We start from the raw sequence: 22,974 nt of genomic DNA on the forward strand, positions 1-22,974 counted from the left end.
TTTCTCACCAGCTGATGGGTAACTAGTCTCATCTTTGGAACAAATTGGTGACTTGTGCTTAATTTGCAGTCTCATCTGCCTGATGTGATCTTTGTAGTGGCTTAATATTTGTGGGGGGGGGGGGGGGGGTTAGAAGGCAGCAGGTCAATGCCGTAAGTTCATTCAGAGTTATGTTTGATCCCCTGGTGGACTTTACCATGTGTCAACATTCCAGTGCTTTTTCATGTTGAACCAAATAAACTTAGAAGATCCTGTTCTGAACTTGAACCTATAAGCTTAATGCTGTCATACGGGGCACAGAGTGGACCTGACTACTGTGGCAGTTACATTTTTGAAATGCTGCAGCCTGCAGGAAAAAGTCTTATAATTTATTTTAATCTGTTAAAATATCGCTTAATCTTCACACCTGCATGAAATTGCTGACCGCAAACTTTTACATTAAAGCATCAGACAAAGGAGCTCTTTTTAAATCAAATGTGCAGGACATGTTCCCACATGTTCACAGAGGCAAGACAAATCATGATCATTCCTTAGACTCCAAAGAATGATCGTACATTTTTTTCCCTGTGTGCCTCGAGAGTGGGACATTTCACGGAAAGAAAACAAGGCTCAGCCGCATTTATGTAGGTCAGGTATTTAAAGTGGTCCGTTGCCAGCAATATTATATAATTTCCATCCAAGCAAAGTCATGAGAACATACATTGTCGGGACCAAGTTTGAGCAAAATCCTTGACGGGACTTGCATTTGTTACTAGGGTCGGCGCCCGTGCTAATTCTTCGCGGCGTTGCTTCGTTTTGGCGTGGCAGACGGCGACCGACAGCTCATCGGCATCCAGTCGCAGGGAGCCACCACCGCCGAGGCCCGTCGAGCCGTGCCGGGGCCGCTGTCTGGTGCGGCCCGCGCACGAGGACTACCGCCACATGGTGCAGCTGCCTTCGGAGCGCGTTGTGCAGGTCCGTCTCAACTGTTGCTCACCCAGTCCTCCTCCTGCACTGGGCGCCGCGGTGGCGAGATGTTAACTACCTCGCCTGGTATGCGGGAGGGTCGTGGGTTCGATCCACACCCTAACGCTTGCTGCTATATATTTGGAATTTGCGGGTTCGCTCTCCTCGTGGTCGCATGGATTTTTTTCCGGGTCCTCCGGTTTTTACAAATTTAGAATCGATGTGTTTAGAGTATTTGGCTCCTTAAAATTTGCACGCAATAAGCCACTTCGTTGAGCTGTCATTTGTGGCTAAGTCGCTTCTGAAAAAAATCTATATAGCTTAGTGGGCCTTGCCTGATAAAATAAAAAATAGTTTAGTTGATATGGTGTGTCCTTGAAATATACCATGTACCCATAAATTAAAATAATTGAAGCGCACTCCCCCGAAGCTCAGTTTTGCGAAGCGATGCTGACTTGTTGCGTGGCTGAAATCTCCGTGCTGTGCAGAAACGTCACGTGCCAGGCAGTTCCAGTTTAGTCACTCCTTTTGCATTGGATCGCATGTTTCCCGAATTGCCTTGTGGTATTTGTTGAATTCAGTCGTGTTTTTTTTCCTTAACCTTTACAATTGCATGTAACATTTCAAGCTGTAAATGGACTAAATGTCTTCATGGAAATAATGGGGTTCTTCAGGAGGAGGACTTCTTCACAATTATGGCTATCGCCTGCTGATGAAGCTGGTTGTGATCACCAGCGAAATGTCGTACTCTAATTATAAATGTTGAGTGGGTTTACTCTCCAGCACACCGGTGTGCTGAAGTAGTGGCAATTTGGCACGTTTTGTGTACGTGACAAACCCGACGAGTTGGCGGTGTCAGGTGGTGGTGGGTTTAACGACACATTGAAAATGTACGCGATATAACCCATTATGGATAAAATGCTTGGGCACCCCACCGCTAAATTAGCCATGTTATGTGGCTGTGACATGCGGTGTCGTAACCAAAGTGGGGTTTCTTTTGAAGACCCTCAAAAAGTCAGCTTCTCAAGTGTTATTTTAATACCGGAATGCTGGGCTTAGATTAACGCCCCCTAAAGTTTTCATTCAGTCCCCACTTGGTTTTATGACTCATCGTACCCTTCATTCCAACCGCGACCGGATGAACATCGGTGGCATTGTTGAGCCATTCGCAGCTGGGGAGGTGTGGACGTGCAAAGATGTTTACCTTTCGATTTAAAGCTTTCGTGACTGCAGGGATTCATTTTCTTGGTTCTTTCGGTAAAGTCACGTAGAAGGGAAATAATAATGCGTTGTGGTCGAAACGTCGTGAGAATTGTATTTTATTATGTAGTATTTTTATTATTTCATTATTTCCCTTCTACGTGACTTTACCAAAAGAACCAAGAAGATGTTTACCTTTTTTAAGCTACGTTGTCTGCTACATTAAAGAGAGAGGTGTTCGAGTTGTCCGTGAGCAATTTTACATTTGTTCAGGCTTCATTGTTGACAAGCGTAGCCATTCCCTTTCCACTGTTTGATGAAGGCCTCCGCAGGCCAGTGGAATTCCTCATGCTCTCGTAAAACCACAATGCACTTCACTCCTGCACAAGACCTCGTCTCGCTATGCCATCTTTGCGGCGGTTGTCCTTCCCAGCTTGTTCTTTCTTGAATAATACCATTCTGTCACGCAAACTCCAGTCATCCTTGCAGCGGCTTTTTACTCAACCATCGAACAAAAGATCGTCACTGCATCGCTCGCATTCAGATGCGCTTCTGTGGCTGTCTGGAATGCTCTTTTGATATTAGGAAGCCACTGGAGGCTATGCACTGTGACATCTAGATTGAAAACTCATTTTGTACAACTGCTTTTTGTGTTTAGTTTGTTGTCCTTCCCCCGCACCTCTGATTTAGCATCGTTGGCTACATACTGTGTAGAAGTTCAGCATACAGTCTTATCCATCGGCCATTATTCCTTCTCGTGATAGGTCCTTACCCAAGCCCACTATCGTTGACGGATAATGTATCCGACTTGTGTGTCTTCTCCGATTCATCTGTTTCTCTCTCTGTCTCCAAGTGAAATTCCAGGCATGCATCTCCCCACGCTTCTCTGCATGTTTTTTCAGCTTTTGCTCTCTTTGTCAGTGTCTGCATTTGTGGTCCATGTCATAGCAGGTAATATGCAATGATTAAAAACTTTCTTTTACAGGCACAAGGATGTGCTGCTTTTCATGATGACATTCAATTTTCCAAAGACGCTAAACTCTGCTCTTGTTCACCTTCATCTTTATTTATTTATCTCGTAAAAAAAAAAATTCCCCAAATCCTCATTCAGCAATTTCCCTAGTTTCACATTTTATGCTGCGTTTTCTTCTAACGGAGTCCTTCCAACAATTATTTACTTTTGTTCAGCGACCTCTTGTTATGCATGACAAACATATAAACGCAGATATTCAACACAATGTATATTTCTGAACGTGTTGCACAGAAACTATTTGCTAATATTGTCAGCTTTATACGCACGAAACAATCTTTATACACTTGAACATTTGTGCGGTGTATATGTAATAACGCTCTAATTATTGCAATGTAAGATTCCTCTGATTGAAAGTACAACTGGGAAATGGTGCCAGTTGCCCTCTGGCATGTTCAGAACGGTAGAACTTAAAGAGGGAAACGGCTGGCCCTAATAGCTTGTAAGTTATTTCACCTGGAAAAGGAAAGGGGGCTTGCGCATTGTCAGTAAACGTTCTCGGAAGAGCGGCCACATGCACGGTCTCACGGGGGGTTACTTGGTAAACAGGGTGACAGGTTTGACTAATCCGAGTGCACCTGCAAAAAAAAACCACTGTACTGGGGCACGTCCGTTGTCCTTGGCAGTCTTTTTTTATTTATAAAACCTGCTGCGTACGTTTAGTAATCTCCCTTTGCTTATTCGGAAGCCGCACGCCGTTGTCATTTCCAATCTGTAAAATATGCACGGGGCTTCTCCTAACAAACGCCAACCATTGTTAGATTTCTTGTTTGGAAAACGGAATAAACACACGGTTTAATAATTAACGTTGTTTGATGCTGAAGGAAATTACCATTTTCCTCCTGTGTATGCTGATGTTTAGTTTTGTAAACCAAACCTATTTTCCAGAGTGCGTCTGTGACGACCATTTCCTGTGGACCCGTTCGGAACACTAATGTATTTTGCATGTGTGCAAGCACATTGTATACGCTCCATGCATTTGGTTTGCCACCTGCTGGGAACTTTCAGAAATTACGTTGATAAAGCTGCAATCTTTTGAACAGGAAATCCAATCAACTTCCGATAGAATGAGAACTTTTCATATTAGATTCAGAAGGGTCTTTAAACGCATTGCATTCTCTCGCGTTTATTCCCCTCCATAAAAAAAATTGCCTTACACGGCTTGGTCTGCAAATGAAAAATCACTCGTTTCTCACGTCTCAGGATTTACAGTCCACACATTCCCCGAGGCAGGTTTCAAAAGGTGCACATCTCGTGTCTGTTGTACGCATTCAAATGAAAAACGTCTTCCGTGGCCTGTGTGGGTGTGCCACGGTTAATTCACATTGCCTTTCCTGCCTTTGTCTGTTTATCCTCTTCGCCATTGCCCGTGAGAGCAGAAGGTAGTCAGCTTTGACGAGAGTGACCTCATCGAGAGGATCAATCCCCTGGAGGAGCGCTGGTTGCGAAGCGGCTACGAGGACTACCGCCACACCGCCGTGTGCCGCCGCGAACTCGACGCCGACGCCGGCGCCGGCTCCTACGTCACCTTTGACAAGTCGCCCTCTGCCGCCGATCACCACCACCACCACAAGAAGCACGAGTACACGTACCCCTACGTCGACGCTTACCGCCTCGAGAACAAGCTCCGGGTGGTGCGCAACCAGCCACGGCGGGGCCACCGCTGGGACCCGGGGGAGCCGAGCGGCGAGCGCGCTCGCTGCATCTACTGCGGCGAGCTCTTCGACCCGTCGCGGCCGGGACGGGCGCGCCGTTGCGCCGACGCACCCGACCGCGCCCGCGTTTGCGTGGAGCGTGCCAGCTGCCTGTGGCTGGCCGAGACGGTGCTCTACCACTGCATGTCGGACCCAGAGGGGGACTTCTCGGACCCGTGCTCGTGCGACGGAGATGGCGATGGGCGTGTCTGCCAGCGCTGGTTTGTGCTGGCCGGCCTGTCCCTGCTCGCGCCCTGTATGTGCTGCTACCTGCCGCTGAGGGGCTGCTACAATTGCGGGGTGGCATGTGGTTGCTGTGGAGGCAAGCACAGGGCAGTGATTTAATAGAGCGGCTCGGGGAGAGAGAGACAAACTTTTTTTTTTTTGCGGAATGTCCGGCTCCACCTTCTGCAAAGCCCTTGGGGGAATTAAATCGGGATGAATAAAGAAAAACTACCCGTGTGGATTGAAACTACGGACTAGGCCTCTCGACCCCAACTTTAACTGGACCTGTATGTGTGAACAAACGTCGCCTTAGTCATTATTGCGAAGCGCCACGTCACATGGCAGAAGATGAAAGGGACATTTGATTGGGTTTACAAATCATTAATGTTGACTTGTCGCTGATTAAAAAAAAAACTCAACCAGTTTATCCCAATTAGCGGGTGCAACATAGTAACATCAGACACTTGTATGAACCGAGTTTGATTTGAATCGTTATGATGAAGAAAGCAAAATCTTGTGGCCTTTTTAATGTTGATGTGTGCTTGAAATTGTGAGATAATCAACCCTGGTAGTACTATAATATTGGAACAGTGTACTGCACTTTACGTCTTTAATGGTAATGTTGAACACGTCAACCGGTTGTTCTTGACCTGAAAAATGAAACAGTATTAAAATTACAATTGTCCTTATAAAAACCATGGAAAATGTAAGTACATTTTTATTTCTATCATTGTCAAAGCTGGGCATCTTTAAACTAAATGACGTAACTTTTCATTAAGGTTGTATCTTGATAGTGAAAATGTAATTGTTGATGCTTGATGACTTTGCAATATCTTGATGTTGAGAAAAACAACTAAAGATGCCATTTAAAGGCAAGTTGCACATCAAGTATTACGTGCGTGTTGCTCAGAACATCAATCATGAATAATAATAATATTGGGACTAATATGTAATTAAAATTTATTGAGTTTTTATAACCTTAAAGAAAGTTACAGGAACTGATTTTCTGTTTCTCTCTCTGTTCACCTTTCATTGCGGGGAAGAGAAAAAACCCAACACTAATCAGCTTTTTGAGCGTCAAGCACCATACATGCCATGACGCGTCATCCACCGATGAATGTTGCGGAAGGCGGCACACAACTCTGGTTTCAACATTTGGCTTTTTTGAGGTGCGCAGACGTGTGAACCTGGCGATGCACGTTTTGAGGCTTGTGCGCATGCCACAGCAGTCCACGGTCGAGCAGCCGTGGGTGGTGTGGTGGCATAGAATGAGGCCAGTGGTGCCGCGCTTCAAGTGGTGCTTTGTTCAAAGTCCGTCCCAGAAACAAAAATATGGCTTGTTTACAAAAGTGCGTACAGCTAGGGTTTCCACTTTTGTTATTTAAACACTCAAAGCTTGACTTGAACGCCACCAACAAAAACAATATCACTTAATGTGTTTCTAAAAAAAATTCCTTTTTTACATAGTTGCTATAAAAACATGAGCAGAAAAAAAGTCCAATAGTTTCCATAGAAATTAGAGGTATTAATAAAATGTATGATATTTTTAGCTGCGCTGGCATATGTAACTTGTACAACACTTTAACTTCGATGAAGTGCCATTCCCTGCATTCTGAGGTTCATGTTTTATTTTATATAATTATTGGCAAAATAAATTACAATTGCCATTAGTCGTAAGTATTGTTAACTCATAACCTCCTTGTACACCAAGCACAGCTGTCTGTTGCGGTTTATTCCACTTGATATGTGTACGCATGAAACTGAATGCCTTTGTTCATCTGTGCTGTGTGAGTTAATGAATATGATTTTGCATGTAATGAAGCTGTACATTCTTTTTTCAGGGACTGTAAATATGATTATTACTTTGGTTTTATTTTTCTATACACAAACTGTCTTATAAATCTAGTAGCAGCTGGACTACATTTAAGTCTTTTGTTGTTAATGAATATGCTTTTGTTAATCCTGCAAACACTTAATATCATTTTTATTGCTGTACATTATAATAGTGTTTCATATTCCACATTGTTTTGTTACATATGGAAACTGGTATGTATATTAAAGACTTAGGTTAAGGTCTGAAAACATTTATAATGCCACATGTTTTGCTTTGTTGATTATATATTTACGTGTATGCTTTTGTAGTTGTACATTGGAATATTAATAAGTAATTAATATTATTCTATTATTCCCAGTGATCCTACGGGTTTTTTGAAAATGGATATTCCAATCGGTGGCATCAAAGGCCTTGTACACACGTTTGTTTATATTTAACCATTATTATTTTTTACCAACTTGTATGCAACACGTTTCTTTTAAAAGGGTTTACTGAAAACTTCATGTCCATACTGTGGGTAACTTTATTCGTGACATTTTATTAAATTGACAATCTACGAGCGTCGGCTATGGTTAACATGTGTTGATGCCAACTACCCAAAGTGAGACAAAACCATCATTTTAAAAAATAAAACTGAACTACTATAAGGCAGATGTTTTCAGTAGCGGCTCGACGTGTGTGCACAGGTGGATGGAGCGGCCTTAATATGCTTAGAAAATGTTTAAAAGCATTTACGTGTGTACGATGCCAGATTAATCCTGAATGGCTTCTGGTTATAAGCAATGCCATATTCGGGTTGTTTTATTTAAATCCATTCCATCATACAAAAATCAAGTAATGCAAGTAAAATGCTTTGGTTATTATAACCACTTATTTAACTACCTTATTTGTTTATGTATATGGTTTATTTCACAGTGGTACAATTTGCATTTCATTGCATTGGGTGCAGGCTCAAACTATTGTAACTGCTTGAATTCACTCCAATTTGGCAGCTTGTGAAACACTCGGTGGGTGGTGCATCCCTACACGTGTGCATGTCCGCTCAGGCGTTCTCTCTCCATTCAACTGCTTGACTTTTGGCGATGTGGCTTAACCGTGCCCCGCAAGAACCGAGTAGCAGGCGCTCACCAATGAGTTTCAAGACACTTTTGTGCTTTGCTATATTCTGCAGACAACAGTTTTGCGTGCAGGTGCGGTCAAAATGAGGAACTTCATCGGGTTACTAATTGAGTAAAATGCATGCTTTTCTGTTATTTACTTGCAGCTAAAATCTCTTTCAAACTGACCAATACCATACTTGAATACGAGCCGAGTCACCTTTTTGGAATTGGACAGAGGCATTGCGGTCTTATCTTCCAAGTTTCCTCGGTTTAATGGCTATGGTTCGAGCAGGATGTTAATAACCAACCTTGCATATTGAAGCTTTGGCAAAGTTCACAGTCTGGCCACCAGCTTTGGGATGTTATTACCAGTCGGCAGGTCAATGCATGGGCGGGTGATACCATTATTAAAGGTTGAATAAATAAAACGGAATAGTACACTAACTTTTTAAACGTTTTGACACGTGTCATTTTATGCTTTCCCCAAAAGAGTTGCTATGTCAATTGGGTGGGCCTAGTTGTGATTTTACCGAAAGTTAACGTGTGCTAGGCTGCCACGTTGGAGTGAATGTTAGGAACATAGCATTTGGTTCTCAGTATACCCCGACACCATATTGGTACGCATTTTGTAGTGTTATTGTTCTGCATCATTGCACACATTAACATATAATGCAAAGAAAACCCCACTAGTTTTGGCTTTTTATTTCCTATTAAGATTCATGAGATAAAAATCATAAACGTGTTGAACTTTACTCTTTGCAATATTGGTAGTTGAGATTACATTTGTATAAATAAATTAAAACCGACATGAATTGATGTAAATGCATACAAAACAAAGCCTTACATTTTCGGGTTAATGTCTGTCGATCATCTGCTTTGAGATGGTTAGGTGGCTTGTCAATGAGACCTTGATAACTTGTTAATATTCAAGAAAGCATTTGGCTTTGTATGCAGCTCTCGTATCCAAAGTTGTTTTCACCATTTTCCAAATTTAACCCGTTCGGAATGCCCAAAATTATCTTCAACTCGAAGCATATTTTTCGTTGTACTAAAATATATTGCGGTAAGAGTACTGTACGCCAAAACAAAACATTTCATTCAGAGGAATTCAATGTTTGTGGATATTTTCTCTGGCACTTTGTTTAACTGGTCTGATCTAATGTGATGTCGGAAACATTTTAAAGAGGCAAAGCGGTTGAATATTGTTTTTGTGGAAATTAAAATTATTTTACTTTCGTAAAATGAACAACAGTGGCCTCTAACATTTTTTAATTAAAATTGTTCTTGCTCTAGTTTCTTCCAGCCATTACTACTTTATTTAGGGATCGGATTTATTGGCTTTAACTGAGGATTTCTCTTTGCCAAAATGTAGTGTTTCTAAGTCCACTTGTTATTTGGTTCGGTCTAAAGCGAGGTGACCACTGTCAGTGTCAGACATCGTTTATGCCATTACCATGATTTTGTAAAACAAACTATTTTACGTGTAATAAAAGCAACGACAAAAAATTCCTTTAGAGCATGGAAATGTTAATGTCTGTAAACAATTGTTGAATTTGGCCAATCGCACTTGGTGAGTTAAAGGGAAAAAAATCCGAACACTTTGCAAAATGAAAAATGTTCCTGAATAATGGTACACTATAAAGTTTTTGACACCGCTGCATATTAAGCACAGGAGAGTTCATTCTATATGAATCCGTACATTTTTGTCGATATGAAGGTACACTTGTCCTGTTTATTTGCATTTGTAACATTATTTCCGAGTCATGTAATTGGCTATATTTTAAGAAAATATATTTACTTGAACACAGTTTTGATTTAATGTTAAGGTTTTTCGTTGTAAACTCAAGTATACTTTTTATGTTTGGTCGTGCTTGTTCCACTATTCCTAAATGACATTCTGATTTACCTTTGCATTTCTTGTAGCTATGGTATATGACTTTAATTTTAAAAGTACCGTATAGTAAAGCACTTTTATCTGTAGCATTAAGTTAATTATTTTCTATGCTACACTATATTAAGCTCACAGAACATGCTCTGCAGAAATGAAAGGTGCTGATATGTAAATGCATTTGCTTGCCATATAGGCAGCATTTCATTGAAAGAAAGAATATTCTTGCAGGTCACAGGTTGAGTCATTGTGAATTGTGTACATTTTCGTCCAGAAATACGTGTTACTGTCTAGTATAATGCCTTGCTGTCAGTGCCATTGCTAAAATAAATGAATAATTAGTATTTGAGTTGCCTAATACTACATATTACAACTCGGTCATCAACAGCCATGGTCAAGCCACTGCTGGATGAAGGCCCTCCCAAGTCATTGCCGTCTTTTATGTTCTTGTGATGCTATTATCTCGCTTTTGCACGAGCGCTAATCTCATCGCTTCATCTCTGTTGCTCATCTTCCTGGGTGTCCTCTCTTTTGGCTGTCATTCCACCACCAGTCTCCTCTTAGCCATCATTCCTTCTAACGATGTGTGCTACCCAAGATCACTTTTTTTACCAGTCGGTGTCTTAATTTACATTTGTTCTGTGATTAAATGTTTTCCTCATTCTGTGTTTTTTTTTTAAATTCCCAGCATGCATCTCTCCATGCATTTTTGTATACATATTTTAGTTTCATCTACTTTGTCAGTTTCCAATTTTCCAATCTGTGTCATATCGGGCAATATCAACCGATTGAAAATGCTCCTTTTTAGGCACATTGCTGTATTGATTTTCATTATTAAATTCAATTTAACCTGCTCTTGCTCACCTCTTTATTGTATAATCGAATCCCTGCCCATCTTTATTGATTGCCAAAGGCGTGTATATACATACATACACCATTGTGTTTTCCAGTAGTGGTCCTCCAACGATTGATTTTGTTCATTGAACATGTACGTGCCTTTTTGCTATGCTTTAATTTCTTTAGCCCAGACTTTGCAACATTTAAGTTTATAAATTATCTCCTGTAGTTAATTTCTCTTGGTTGTAATACCTATGCCATCTGCAAACCTGATGGTTAATTTTTTCTCCATTTATATTCAATTCTTTATCCAATTAATTTTCTGGAGGGAAAAAAAGTTACGTCACTAAATAGCCTTGGTGAGAGATCTGCTTGCTGCAATCCTCCTGATTTGTATGTTGTTTCTTTTTCAATCTCAGAGTAGCTGTTCCACCATAGTGTTTTTCTTCTTTCATTTATATATTAGTAAGGACTTGATTTGTGAGAGCTTAGATGACTATCACTTGCCACTGAATGAAATACAATGTTATAGTCTGCAATATCCAGGCGTAATGGCGGTCCCATTGCAAACAATATTTATTATTTCAGTTTCCATATTACAATAACATTACGAAGACCATGTAAGCCACAGTAAAATACATATGGTAAGAATTTCAATAATTACTGAATTTGTTGGTAAATATCGACATTTATATCCTTTCCCCGACCTCCAATTAGCATGGTTGGCTATACAGAGGGCGTTATATACAACGGAGATTTACTTACGACAGAGGGCAATCAACCGTGGAGGGTTAGTGATTAGTTGATCCGTGGGAGCGAGATAGATTGTGTCATCAGGAATTACTGAGGACCTAGTCAGGGCTTCATCCAGCAGTGGATAGATTTGAGGTTTCTGCAGCCTCGATTACCATTAATATTCTCACTTTATTCAGATATGACTGAATAACCAAATAAAGTTAGAATAGACAAGTTCTTATGATGAATGACCATACACTTTAATTCTTCACTGCATACATTCATTCGAGTTCTGGGTTAAATACCTTTTGACAGACACTATTTATGAAGTTAAAAACAGCAACAAGTCTTATTTGAATTTAACATGTAGGCTTTCACAACCAATGTTAATCATTGATTGTGATTAATTAATTTTGGGTCGGATCTTGTACAGTGCAAATGTCTTGTTCACGCACCTCCGCACGAGTCAAGTAAAATCTCGTTAACAAAAAGTTCAATATTATTTTACAATTAAGTTATGCGTTGTGGATTGCTCTTCAACGTATCGGTGTGCTGTAGCAATAATAACGCGCTCGTTCACGTGGTAACTTTATTTGCCTGTTGGGTGGAGGGTACAATACACACATTGACATTGTACTCGCGTGATCTGACGAAAATTTTCAATTACGAATCAAGTTTCGATTTAAAGCTTTCGTGACTGCAGGGATTCATATTATTGGTTCTTTCGGTAAAGTCACGTAGAAGGAAATATGGAAAAAAACGCCACTGTTTTTCAAATTTTCTTGCTGTGGTTTTCACACTCGATTATGATTGCTTGTGCTGCAATCGAAACGTCGTGAGAATTTTATAGTTTTATTTTTATAATGTTATTATTTCCCTTCCACGTGACTTTACCGAAAGAACCAAGAATACGAATCAAGTGTTTTGCTTTTTTTTTTATCAGTTTTGCATTTGTGACCATTTCACGGCAAGCGACATCGTAGGCAAGACTGTACTACAACAAGCATGACTGCAAAAAGATGTATCTTCAAGTTTAAGTCAACATTGCAGATTCAGATCAGTTTTGCAAATAGTAAATTGTGTTTTTGCTGCCTCTCGGTCACATTTCAGTGTGGTTTAGAATTATTAGAAATGCTGAATGGGATAACTGGAGACCATCCCTGAATAGAGGAATTCCCTCGATTTACGAATGCGGGGTGCCATGCACGTGGAGGCGTTAAAGTGACGGTACAACGATGGAGGTTGCTTCACTGCCCTCTGCTGCCCAACCATGTAGCCCCAATTCCGCGAGCCCAATATGATACATCGATTTGTGACTCTTAGGTTTTTTCGGTAAAGCCACGTCGGTAAAAATAATAAAAATAAAAGAATAAATGAAAATAAATCAATTAAATCACGACGTTCCGGAGGCAACACAAGTCTCCGTCTTCAGGTGGGACCGTCACAGCTAAAATCTAGAACTCGATTTGAGACTGGTCAACTCAAGCAATGCAGCAGCGGCAGCAGGGTCAATTAGCGAGTACCTATGAAGGCCAGCACCACTCTCGACCGCCTTTGTCTCTCCAGGTACTCATTTGAGGTGGAGTCGACCTCGTGATGGCTCAAAGACCAGTTCAGATAATCGTCGCTGGTATTGGCCGTGAGCGGGAATTGAACTGGGTTGGTTATTGCAGTGCGCTAGCCGCTACAACTACCGCTCACTCAACAACAGCAGCTGCCATTCGCCACGAGGTGGCCGGCGGTGACGTCTCCACGGCGCACGTGCCAGGCCAGGTGCACTTTGAGGCCACGTAAAGTGTCGAAAGCTCGTTGACAGGTCAAGCGAAACATATCCAGGTGCCATGGGTTCACTGAGATGACTGGCAAATGCACCCAACTGCTGTGCCAACTTTTTCTGTATTTTAATCGCCCGGCGTTCCGCTCGTTGTTGTGAGCGTCACTCCTCTGCCCTCCGTTGTTGTTGCTGGAGGGCGACTGCCTCTAATTGCCCAGCAGCGTCCTTCACCAGCCTCCTCCTCCACAGAGGCCGATCTTGACACCGCTGGTGCCGGTCATCGGCAAGTCCACTCAGCTCCACAGCCTTCCGTACCGCATCAGCGATCTCATCTCTTCTCGAGCCCGTGCAGTGCCCGTTTTGGTCCCCCTCTATCCGGCCAAACAGAGGCTGCTTGGGCATGCGGTGGCTGGGCAACAGCGCTCATCAAAAGGCTGCTGTGTCCATACATGTCCACCAGAGGGCATGTGCCTCGCTGTGACTTTCGCCTTATATTCTTGGGTCTTTCGGTTTTATTATTTTATTACTTCCCTTCTACGTGACTTTACCGAAAGAACCAAGAAGATGAATCCCTGCAGTCACGAAAGCTTTAAATCGAAAAAAGCTTTAAATCGAAGGTTAAAATAAAATAACAAAATTAACAAAATAAAATGTAGTTATTTTCATTTATTATTATTATTTTTTTACCTACGTGACTTTACCGAAAAAACCTAACAGTACGACGTTTCGATCGCAACACAAGCGATCACCAATATGATTAAAAAAAAGAGCGAGGAAAGCTGCTGGTGCCGGCTGTTTTAAAGGTTTGAAATGGGTGCTTTGTGGCCGCACATTTTAACGCCTCGGTGGGCACAGCATGGATCTGAGTGGCCGTCCACACGGCGCCTCCCGCGCGAGCAACATCCCCGTTGACAATGGGCATTGCGTGCGTGGCTTGTAACAGCAACGCAAAAGCCATGTGGCGTGCGTGAAAAACCTAAGAACCGTGAAGAATTGCGTGATGAACGACAATTCTCGCGCCCCCTTCGCCCGCACTGATTCTATAAATTGGGCTTGAATGTCACCGATATATATTTGTTTTTGCACATTTTTTTGTAACTGCCCCGGTTCACAAAATTGTTAAGGAAACGTCAATAATCCATCGGCTGGAATGGAATCGATACTGGAAGTCGTCTCTGGAGAAATCGAATCGAGGGCCACGTGACCGCGGAACCACGCAGCCCCGCCCTCGCAAGACCGGAAGTGACGCGACGTCACGCGCGCGGACTTCCGGTTGTACAGCGGCAAGTCGGCGGCACTTACGCTCGGCGAAGTTGAAGTTGGAACGACCGCAGGACGTTTCACAATGGTACGATGTTTGCAAACGCTTGCCTCTTCGCTTGACCGAGGTCGTCTGACTCTCGCCAATGATTGTCGTGTGCTTGCCACGCGCGCTCCGTCGCTTTGCGAGTTGAGGCCTCGAGGCGCAGCCTGCCTTGCCTGGTTTCTCCGCCGCCCTCGGCGCCGCCACGACGGGCAGCGAGAAGCAGCCGAAGGGGTAGGCGTGGGTGTGACCGCCCGGTGTCTTGAGATTTCACCGGATAAAACAAGGGGGCTGTTTTATGTTATTCAATGTGGGGGAAAGTGTGTTGATTGTATGCGCTCTCGTGAACCCCACCTACCATTTGTAGGTTTAAGATACGTGATACTGTTATAGCGGCATCGTTTATGCAGGGAATCCTTACTGATTCTCAAGTGTCTGGGGACGGTCCTGCTACACTCGAATGGGTTTTCGCCAATTCCAAAACGACGACTATATTAACAGCGGGATTGCTGTTCAAGTGAAGGGACTATGTTGCAGCGGTGCACACACACATACACGTACACATGCAAGAGCATCACATGAGTCGTTACCGCTACCAGAGAACGCGAATAGGCGCGTTCTCTGGTAGCGTTCTCTGGTAGCCACTGTCGTGTTGAAGGATTTACTACCCAGTCGTTAAGAGATTGCGCCTTCAAATGCATTAACAGCGCCAACACATTTAGTTTCGTTCGTTATTTTAGTGGATTTTTTTTTTACAGCCGTATTGGAATTTGCCTAAAATGAAATTTTGTCATTTCAATCACCATTTTTGCCTGAGGTTGAATGGCTGACAGTCATACACTAACGACCCATCTATTAATATGTATTATTTTGGTCGCGCTAATACTCTGTACGCTTAGATTATTGTACAGGTTCACGTGCATACTGTATGTTCACGTTACTTTTGCATCGGGTACATTTATCGAAATGAATGTTGCATCAACATTAACCTGACAGTCGCTTTCGAATAACAAGGGGGACGTATTGTTGCATGGCTGCCAGTGTCAGGAATTTTTGGGCTTTAAACGCTCTATAACGCGGTGGTCTGGTCATTGTAAACTTTGCAATTAGCAGTTTTAAACTGTTCATCTGTCAACTTAAAGTCCCTAAATGGAAGTTTAGCAAGTGCATCCATTCCATTGGAACATTCTTTGCCAGTAGCAAAATATGATAATTGTTTTTTTACCCTTTTATCTGGCAACAAAACTGACACATTTTTTAAAAGTGCATCCATTGTTGAAAATCTTCCCTCGTATGAGTGGTCAGGTTTTCTTAAGGTACGCTGACTTTTCCTTCGGATGATAAACACTTTAAAATCAACAGGTCAAAAACCCCAATGCAGAACCCTCCTGAAAGTCTACCTTTAAGTCTAGAAATGGCTAGGTGCATTGTTAAGTTGTCTGAATGAACAATTATAATTTTAGATATTTTTACAATAATCATAAAGCCTCCCCTTTGTAGTGGAAATACTTTTATTTTAAACTATATAAATGCATTTACTCGTATATGAAATGTAACATTTTACCATCATCCAGAAAACCCCTTTCGGCGGTGAGCTTAACATCGAACATATTACCCTTTGTCTCCACAGATTCGCTTCATTTTGATTCAGAACCGAGCAGGCAAGACGCGCTTGGCAAAGTGGTACATGCAGTTCGATGATGACGAAAAGCAGAAGCTGATTGAGGAGGTGCACGCGGTGGTGACAGTGCGCGACGCCAAGCACACCAACTTTGTTGAGGTGACAGACCAGCAACACACCTCTTCATCTCTGTATTAGACAGACGATGCTCCTGTATGGGTTCATAGAGCACTGTGTGACCTGACCCACTTTTACAATGATTTAGTTCTTTTTGAAAATTTAAACTTTTTTGTTACAATTTAACAGCGATGTAATTCTCACCTGTAAAATCGTATTTTTTTACATTTGTGCTTTATTGTGTATATTTGGGAGTTCATTAACATGAGGGTTATATTAATACAAAAAAGTAGTTTGCAGATGTTTGGCAATCCAATGCTGGATGAAGGAATGTTTGGCGATTATAACCATGCTGGTTAGTGCAGATTTTTTTTGGAGCTAGGTTAATGAGCTCATGCATACTTATTTGTACAGCATAGCTATTCTAGGACATTATAACATTGTTATGCCTTTTCTGTCTTTAACAGTTTCGTAACTTCAAGATTGTTTACCGTCGCTATGCTGGTCTCTACTTCTGTATATGTGTGGATGTAAATGACAACAATTTGGCTTACTTGGAAGCCATACACAATTTTGTGGAGGTATGTTTTTTTGTCACGCTGAAAACATCCAAATTATTATGCAGTTTGCCTTTTTTATATGTATTTTATTGTGTTGTAGATACAAATCTCACTCGTTTATAATAACACGATCCTTTTTATTTCAGGTGCTGAATGAATATTTTCATAATGTATGTGAATTGGACCTTGTTTTCAATTTCTACAAGGTATGTGTTCTTTGAATTGTTCCACACTGTTCTTTTCTTTTGTTTCTGATTGTTTAACATCGGTTCTTGTCTGAGTGAACGAGAACAGCCTTTTTAAAACATAAAAAAATGAACATTTTGTAAAAACAAATGCATGAGATTGTGCTTTAAAGTATCCAACTTCCCACTAGCAACCATGGTTGTATTTGCCCTTTGTGCATACTCACATGCGAACACACACACACTCTGTTGGGTCATAAACATTTCACTCTCTGGAGTGTATTAAAAACACGCGTTGCCAAAAACAAATTTTTGGCTTGAAAATTGCAGAAAATTGGAAAATATATCCCATAGGATTTACTCATAAAAGTTTTTGTTTCTTGCTCAGTAGTGTTGTCCCTGCATTTATTGAGTTTTGATGATGTGGAAAATCATAGGATACTAAAGAGCAGCCAGCCAAGTGCCCCCCCCACTCACCCCCATTCCAGTATTGTCCTTGTGTCTTTATTTTCCCCGCGAGATCTCCACCCCCATTGTATTCGAGCTTGTCCACTTCCCCCTTGTAATTTTGTTGCCGCTGTTCCGCTGCAGGTATACACGGTGGTGGATGAGATGTTCCTTGCCGGGGAGATAAGGGAGACGAGCCAGACGAAGGTGCTCAAGCAGCTGCTGATGTTGCAGTCACTGGAGTAAAGACCAGTGCCCGGCATAAGTTTACCTTCCTCGCGTGTAACATCACAGAAGGCAAATGTCGGGACAGCATTTACATATATATATATATAAATAACCCGCTATTGTGTTCAGGAGTCGAGGTAATGGTTTCCCCACAGTTTAGATTGATTTCAGCAAGGATGATATGATCGGTGCATAGTTGAATAATCGAGCTGCAGTTGTGATGTTCACGTGAATCGTTTGCTTTATTGAACGGTGACGTGTTGAAGCGTCACAATTACCTCAATTCCCGGTTGCAAGGAAAATTGTAGCGCCGTAAGCTGTGTATGAATCTTAGCTGGAATATTATATAGCTTACACATTTTTTTGTTACAAATTGTAAAATTGTGTGTGTGTTTCACCAACGAAGGTGACTTTACGCTTATAAACGTTCCTTCAGCGCAACTGTACATGTTAAATCATTAAGCTGATGTGAAGGTTTCCGCAGTGCATAGTTGATGATACAGCACACACGTAGGCATCATGTTAACGCGATGAGTGGTAGTTGGCCAAAGGAGTGAATGCCCATGTCCAGAAAAAAAATCTGAGGAAGCGCTGCAGATATGCAGGATTAACACCCCAAGCAGCTATCTAAGCTTGAAGCAGATTCTCATTATTCTTTGTTCAGCAACAGACCTATTGCAGTCACCGTTAACTAAACAAACAAAAAATACTGATGGATTAAACTTCAGCGTAACTTGGCTGAGCTCAGACCTGGTGTGGTATATTTTTTAAACATTCATCGGATCATGGATGGTTTTGGAATTCGCTGTGCACAAGGTGAAGGAATGCTCTCAGCTAGCCGAGTTATCAAAAGGGGAGTCACCGAATAGATTTCCATGGCGTCGCCTGTTGGACCTTTATTGATAGAGATGTCACTGCTGTCGGTAAAAAGTTACTAAAGTGCTACCTGTTTTGACGTGATTGACTCCTTTCCCCGCAATTGGAATATAATTGGTGGCACAATTGTAAAAAATAGGATGGCGTTTAGGTTAGAAGTTTCGATCACACGGAAGTGTTATATTTCTTTTCATATTCAGCATACAATGAAAATACATTTTCAAGAAAACCACTTTATGAAAATCAAGTCAACCCTTTTTCAAATTCTTTATTTAAAGCAATGCAAACCAGTGATTTTAAATTAATTTTCAAAAATACAATTGCTGTATTACTGCTGTGATTTATCACTGATTGCTGCGTTGGTTTAAAAGAGACTTTGTAAAGAAAATAGTGTATCTTGCAAATTTAACTATTTAAACTGGAATCACACCCTTGCACTTAAGCATACCGTATAGAAACACTTAAATTCCTCGTACAGTCTGTTAACTTTTTTTTTGAAACCTGCCATACTGGGTTGTTAATTTGTGAATGTGCTTAACAAAATATAAAGTTATGTTTTCAAGCGGTCAATTATGTTTCCATTAATTTCTGACGTGAGGAAACCATTCCACAAATGCCGACAACATGGCTAATGAAATTCACTAAACAGTAATACATGTCTGTAAATGTTCTGAATGTCAAAAAAGTGACCAATTTGTATTTAACTTTAAGTATTGATTTACCGAATATATGGCATTTAGTGTTACTGATAGAAAAACCTGTAATGCACCGTTAATTTTAGTTTTATAAACCTTATTGCATGAAAGTTCTCCTTACCTTTGAGAGACAAATTATCAACATATCCTTTTTAAATCAACAGTGTATGATGGTGATGTTTTTGATTAATGAAATAATTGGAGTGGATGTGGTAATTGTTTAATGTAACTAAATGTACTCTGTCTTTTACCATTTCAACATCTGTGGACTTAAAACGTATTAAAAAAATGTACGTACGCACTTTTCTGTGTCTGTGTTATTCACTGTGGTGTGGAAATTTATCTAAGTAGTTTTTCAACTTCTAACAAAGATGTGTATGTACTTTAGGATTCACATCAACAGATTTCATTGAACTTAAGAACGATAGTGTTTGTTGCAAATTATTATTTTGTTTCTTGTTTTAACCGTAAGACAGCTTAAATGAGAAGACAAATCCCAAGTTTACTGCTTACATGCCCCTCATATTTCTGGTAAGTGACCTCAACACAAGTTACAAGTGACCATGAAGCATTGTAAAAAAAATAAGGAAGTGTAACATGTATTGTCGTTTAATAGCAAACGGTTATTTTTTCAATACGTCAGCATTTGCATGGACAGAATGGACAAAATCCCAATAGTACAATAGCGGGAAATGGTCCGCATTTCCTGCGACGTTTATTGTACAAGCCCCAAAGTACAGGCAACTCGAATTCCCATTGTTCTTTTATTGTGCATTTCTCAAAGAAACCCACACTAATATACTTTTGGGGGAAAAATACCCCCCATGTGAAAGGTCAAATGTAATAAGCCGTTGTGTTTACAACTATTGTGGGTAACGTTACGTTAATCTACGGATCTGTTGCGTAATTAATTTATGTAAAAAACGTTTAAAAAAATCCGTTGCATGGATTTAATAGTTCACGATAATGTCAAAACATCCTTAAATCAGAAATTCTAGATACTATTGCAGTGTGGCTGACTTAAACGTTTTTATTTTGTCACAAAACCCCCCAAAAAACCCCGTCTTGGTTGCTGTGCACTTCGCACTCAATTAAACTTTAATTTCTGTCCATTATCGGGCTGTGTAGTGCGGTCAGTCCTGTAGTACCAAGTGTTATTTCAGCCTGGGCTGTAATGCTAAACTGACAAGGGAATGCACATTTAAGTCAGAAGTGAAATGCGTAATGTACATTAATTCCCAGCGGAGGCATTCAAAGCAGCGCGTTTTGGCCTGAGCACGAATCAAAACAGACAACCAACAACCTTGGACGTCCTACATCAATATTAACCGGCTAGGACCTCTGTCTCGCCGGCCTGATCGGCAATTATGATGCATTTCGCTCCGGAGAATGGCTTTTTTTTTGTTCACAGGCAAGTGGTGCCGTGCATTTTAAACTGTTAGGTAAGCATTCGGTTTTATCACGCGTTCTGCATTGTGGGCGTAGGCATTTTTTGTTGTTGCTAAATATATATTGTATTAAAGTAATGCAGGTGTGTGTGTGTGTGGTTTTTTTCTGGCAAATTTGGTGGTGATGTCAGGATTTTTATTATGCTCTGAAAGTCCATTGCCTTGAATGACATTTCACTTTCCTATCGTTTGCAAAGACAATCAAACGGAGTGAAGGACCGTGTACGGTACCGCACGTGACACGATGGGAAAGGATCCATCCTGAATTCTGGATTTTTTTTTTTACTGGAACAGCATTCCAAAGTAAACAGTGAATGAACTTCCAACTCATTTAAAAAAAATTTTGTATCCCCTTCCCCAACACTTGGCAGAACATCAGATGATGTCTGGGCAGCAGGAAACGACTTGCACAATGTGAAGTCTTGGGAATTGGCCCTACTGTTGTCAAGTGGGAGTCGAGAGTAATTAATACTGGCGGATTGTGTCCATGATGTAGTGTAATAGGTTGTTCTTACCCAGAATCAGTTGGGCAAAGTGGTGTGTGTGTGTGTGCTACCAATAGCGGTGTGCATGCTGAGCAATCTGTTATCTCTGAAAATGTATTTGGTAAAAAAATTAACTGCTACAAATTCGTTTTAATAAGTCTGTTTATGAATGGTGTTTGTAATTTATGTATTCAACTTGTTTTTGTGTCTGTTGGATTTTACTAAATTCTCTCGTGTATATTTAAGCCATCCAATGTGTGTACTATTAACTAAAAATAACTTTCAAATATAAAACCAACAAAAGGGCATTTTCAAATTACTAGAAAGGATTATAATGTATTCATGCGTATCTTGATCTTGCCCCAACATATATTGCATGTGTTATGTTACATCACATCAAATATGTAAAAAAAAAACTACTTGTATGATAACAGCATTAACATTTTTGTAATACTGCTTTGTTATACTACCCTATACAGTACGATGAATTTATCATGATAAAAATTATATCAGCTTCACTCGTAAGGGGGCGCTGTTACGCAGGAAATTGAAGAGTTAAGGCATGAACTTTTATCGCATTGTTCCTTTCCTGTGGATGGTCCCAGGAATAAGCGATATTAGGATGTGCCTGCATTATGCATTTTTCCCAATTATAATTTACCTCGTGCCTTATTCACACCACAGTATTTACTCAATGATTGTCCACCACTTCAAGCCATTATAAACCGCCGTCGACAGTGAACAATGCTGAAAGTACAACATGTTTTGACACTAAACCAAAAGCCACCTTAATTTCATGCATTTTGCGGACAATTTCGCGCGCTATGATGCTTGGATTTTAAATTGAAAAGAAATGTATGCAATTTTATTGACACGGCCTTGTGGGTCGTCGTTTGTGCGTGCCTTTTTTGCTGTTCACCATCAGTGACACCGAGGATGAACTACTTCGCTGCGGCGTTCCATCAGCATCTTTGCTAAAAGTGTTTTTTCTATCTATTAATTAATTATTTGCTTTATTTCGTCGAGATTGCCGCAGGCCAGGCGGGGGCCCATCCAGAGCTGTCACGGCCATGCTCGGCGCGGAGAGCAGACGACCAAGGCGGTGTACGCGCGGCGGCCGCGGGCGACGGATTTGCATCGTGCATCGCCAATGACCTGCTTTCTTTCCTCCACTCACCCGCCACACAAATTTAAGGCAAATCTTCGCGATGCGATTGCTGGCCTTTCCCCCTTCACCACCCTCCCCCGCTCCTCCACCCCGAATTAGAATGTTGCTCTTGCTTCTGTGGTGTCTGTGGCCTCGCAAAAAGGGATTCCGGTCAATTCGAGACCGGCTATTGTTTTTACATGTGGTTTAACATTTTCTTGATTATGCCCGAGCAAATAATAATAATGATGATTCCTATATGTGTGACCAAGTGCTATTTTAGAGTAAGCATCAGTTTTGGTGCTGTAGCTGTGAGTGGCTGTATATTTTGGTCCGCATTGATAACAACAAATTAGAAAAGTACATCAGTAGAGAAATGTTTTACTGTGAGTTGTAGTATAATCGTAACGAATTACTATTTTTGACAACACGTCCAACACATTATGTACGTCGGATGTAAATCGTCGGACGCGTCTCTTTTATTCGCTTGCTGTGGTTGTAGGGACCGGGGAGGCAGCACAAGAATCTCCACAGGCAGCGGAAAAGTTCAAGCACTGGTGAACCGTGAATTAAAAAGGGTAAAGTGCAAACAAATACGAT

The 22,974-nt window shown here is 41.1% G+C and overlaps 2 protein-coding genes across 3 annotated transcripts in view; both read left to right on the top strand.

The window, feature by feature from the left end:
• Nucleotides 1-10,763, top strand: part of SPRED2 (sprouty related EVH1 domain containing 2) — a 33,131-nt gene extending 22,368 nt beyond the window's left edge. For both annotated transcript variants that reach the window (XM_061579917.1, XM_061579919.1), the window contains exons 5-6: nt 808-954; nt 4,555-10,763. In XM_061579917.1, the coding sequence (XP_061435901.1) occupies nt 808-954; nt 4,555-5,214 (807 nt within the window). In that variant the 3' untranslated portion in view covers nt 5,215-10,763. The remainder of the gene's footprint in view (nt 1-807; nt 955-4,554) is intronic.
• Nucleotides 10,764-14,459: 3,696 nt separating this feature from the next.
• On the top strand, nt 14,460-19,595 carry AP2S1 (adaptor related protein complex 2 subunit sigma 1). Its single transcript, XM_061579932.1, has 5 exons — nt 14,460-14,610; nt 16,196-16,345; nt 16,771-16,884; nt 17,010-17,069; nt 17,640-19,595. The coding sequence occupies exons 1-5, from the start codon at nt 14,608-14,610 to the stop codon at nt 17,739-17,741; spliced, it is 429 nt and encodes a 142-aa protein (XP_061435916.1). The 5' UTR covers nt 14,460-14,607; the 3' UTR covers nt 17,742-19,595.
• Nucleotides 19,596-22,974: the final 3,379 nt, after the last annotated feature.

Source organism: Lethenteron reissneri, chromosome 8 (assembly GCF_015708825.2).
Source record: "Lethenteron reissneri isolate LAM-NWPU_2019-01 chromosome 8, ASM1570882v1, whole genome shotgun sequence".
Classification (NCBI taxonomy): domain Eukaryota; kingdom Metazoa; phylum Chordata; class Hyperoartia; order Petromyzontiformes; family Petromyzontidae; genus Lethenteron; species Lethenteron reissneri.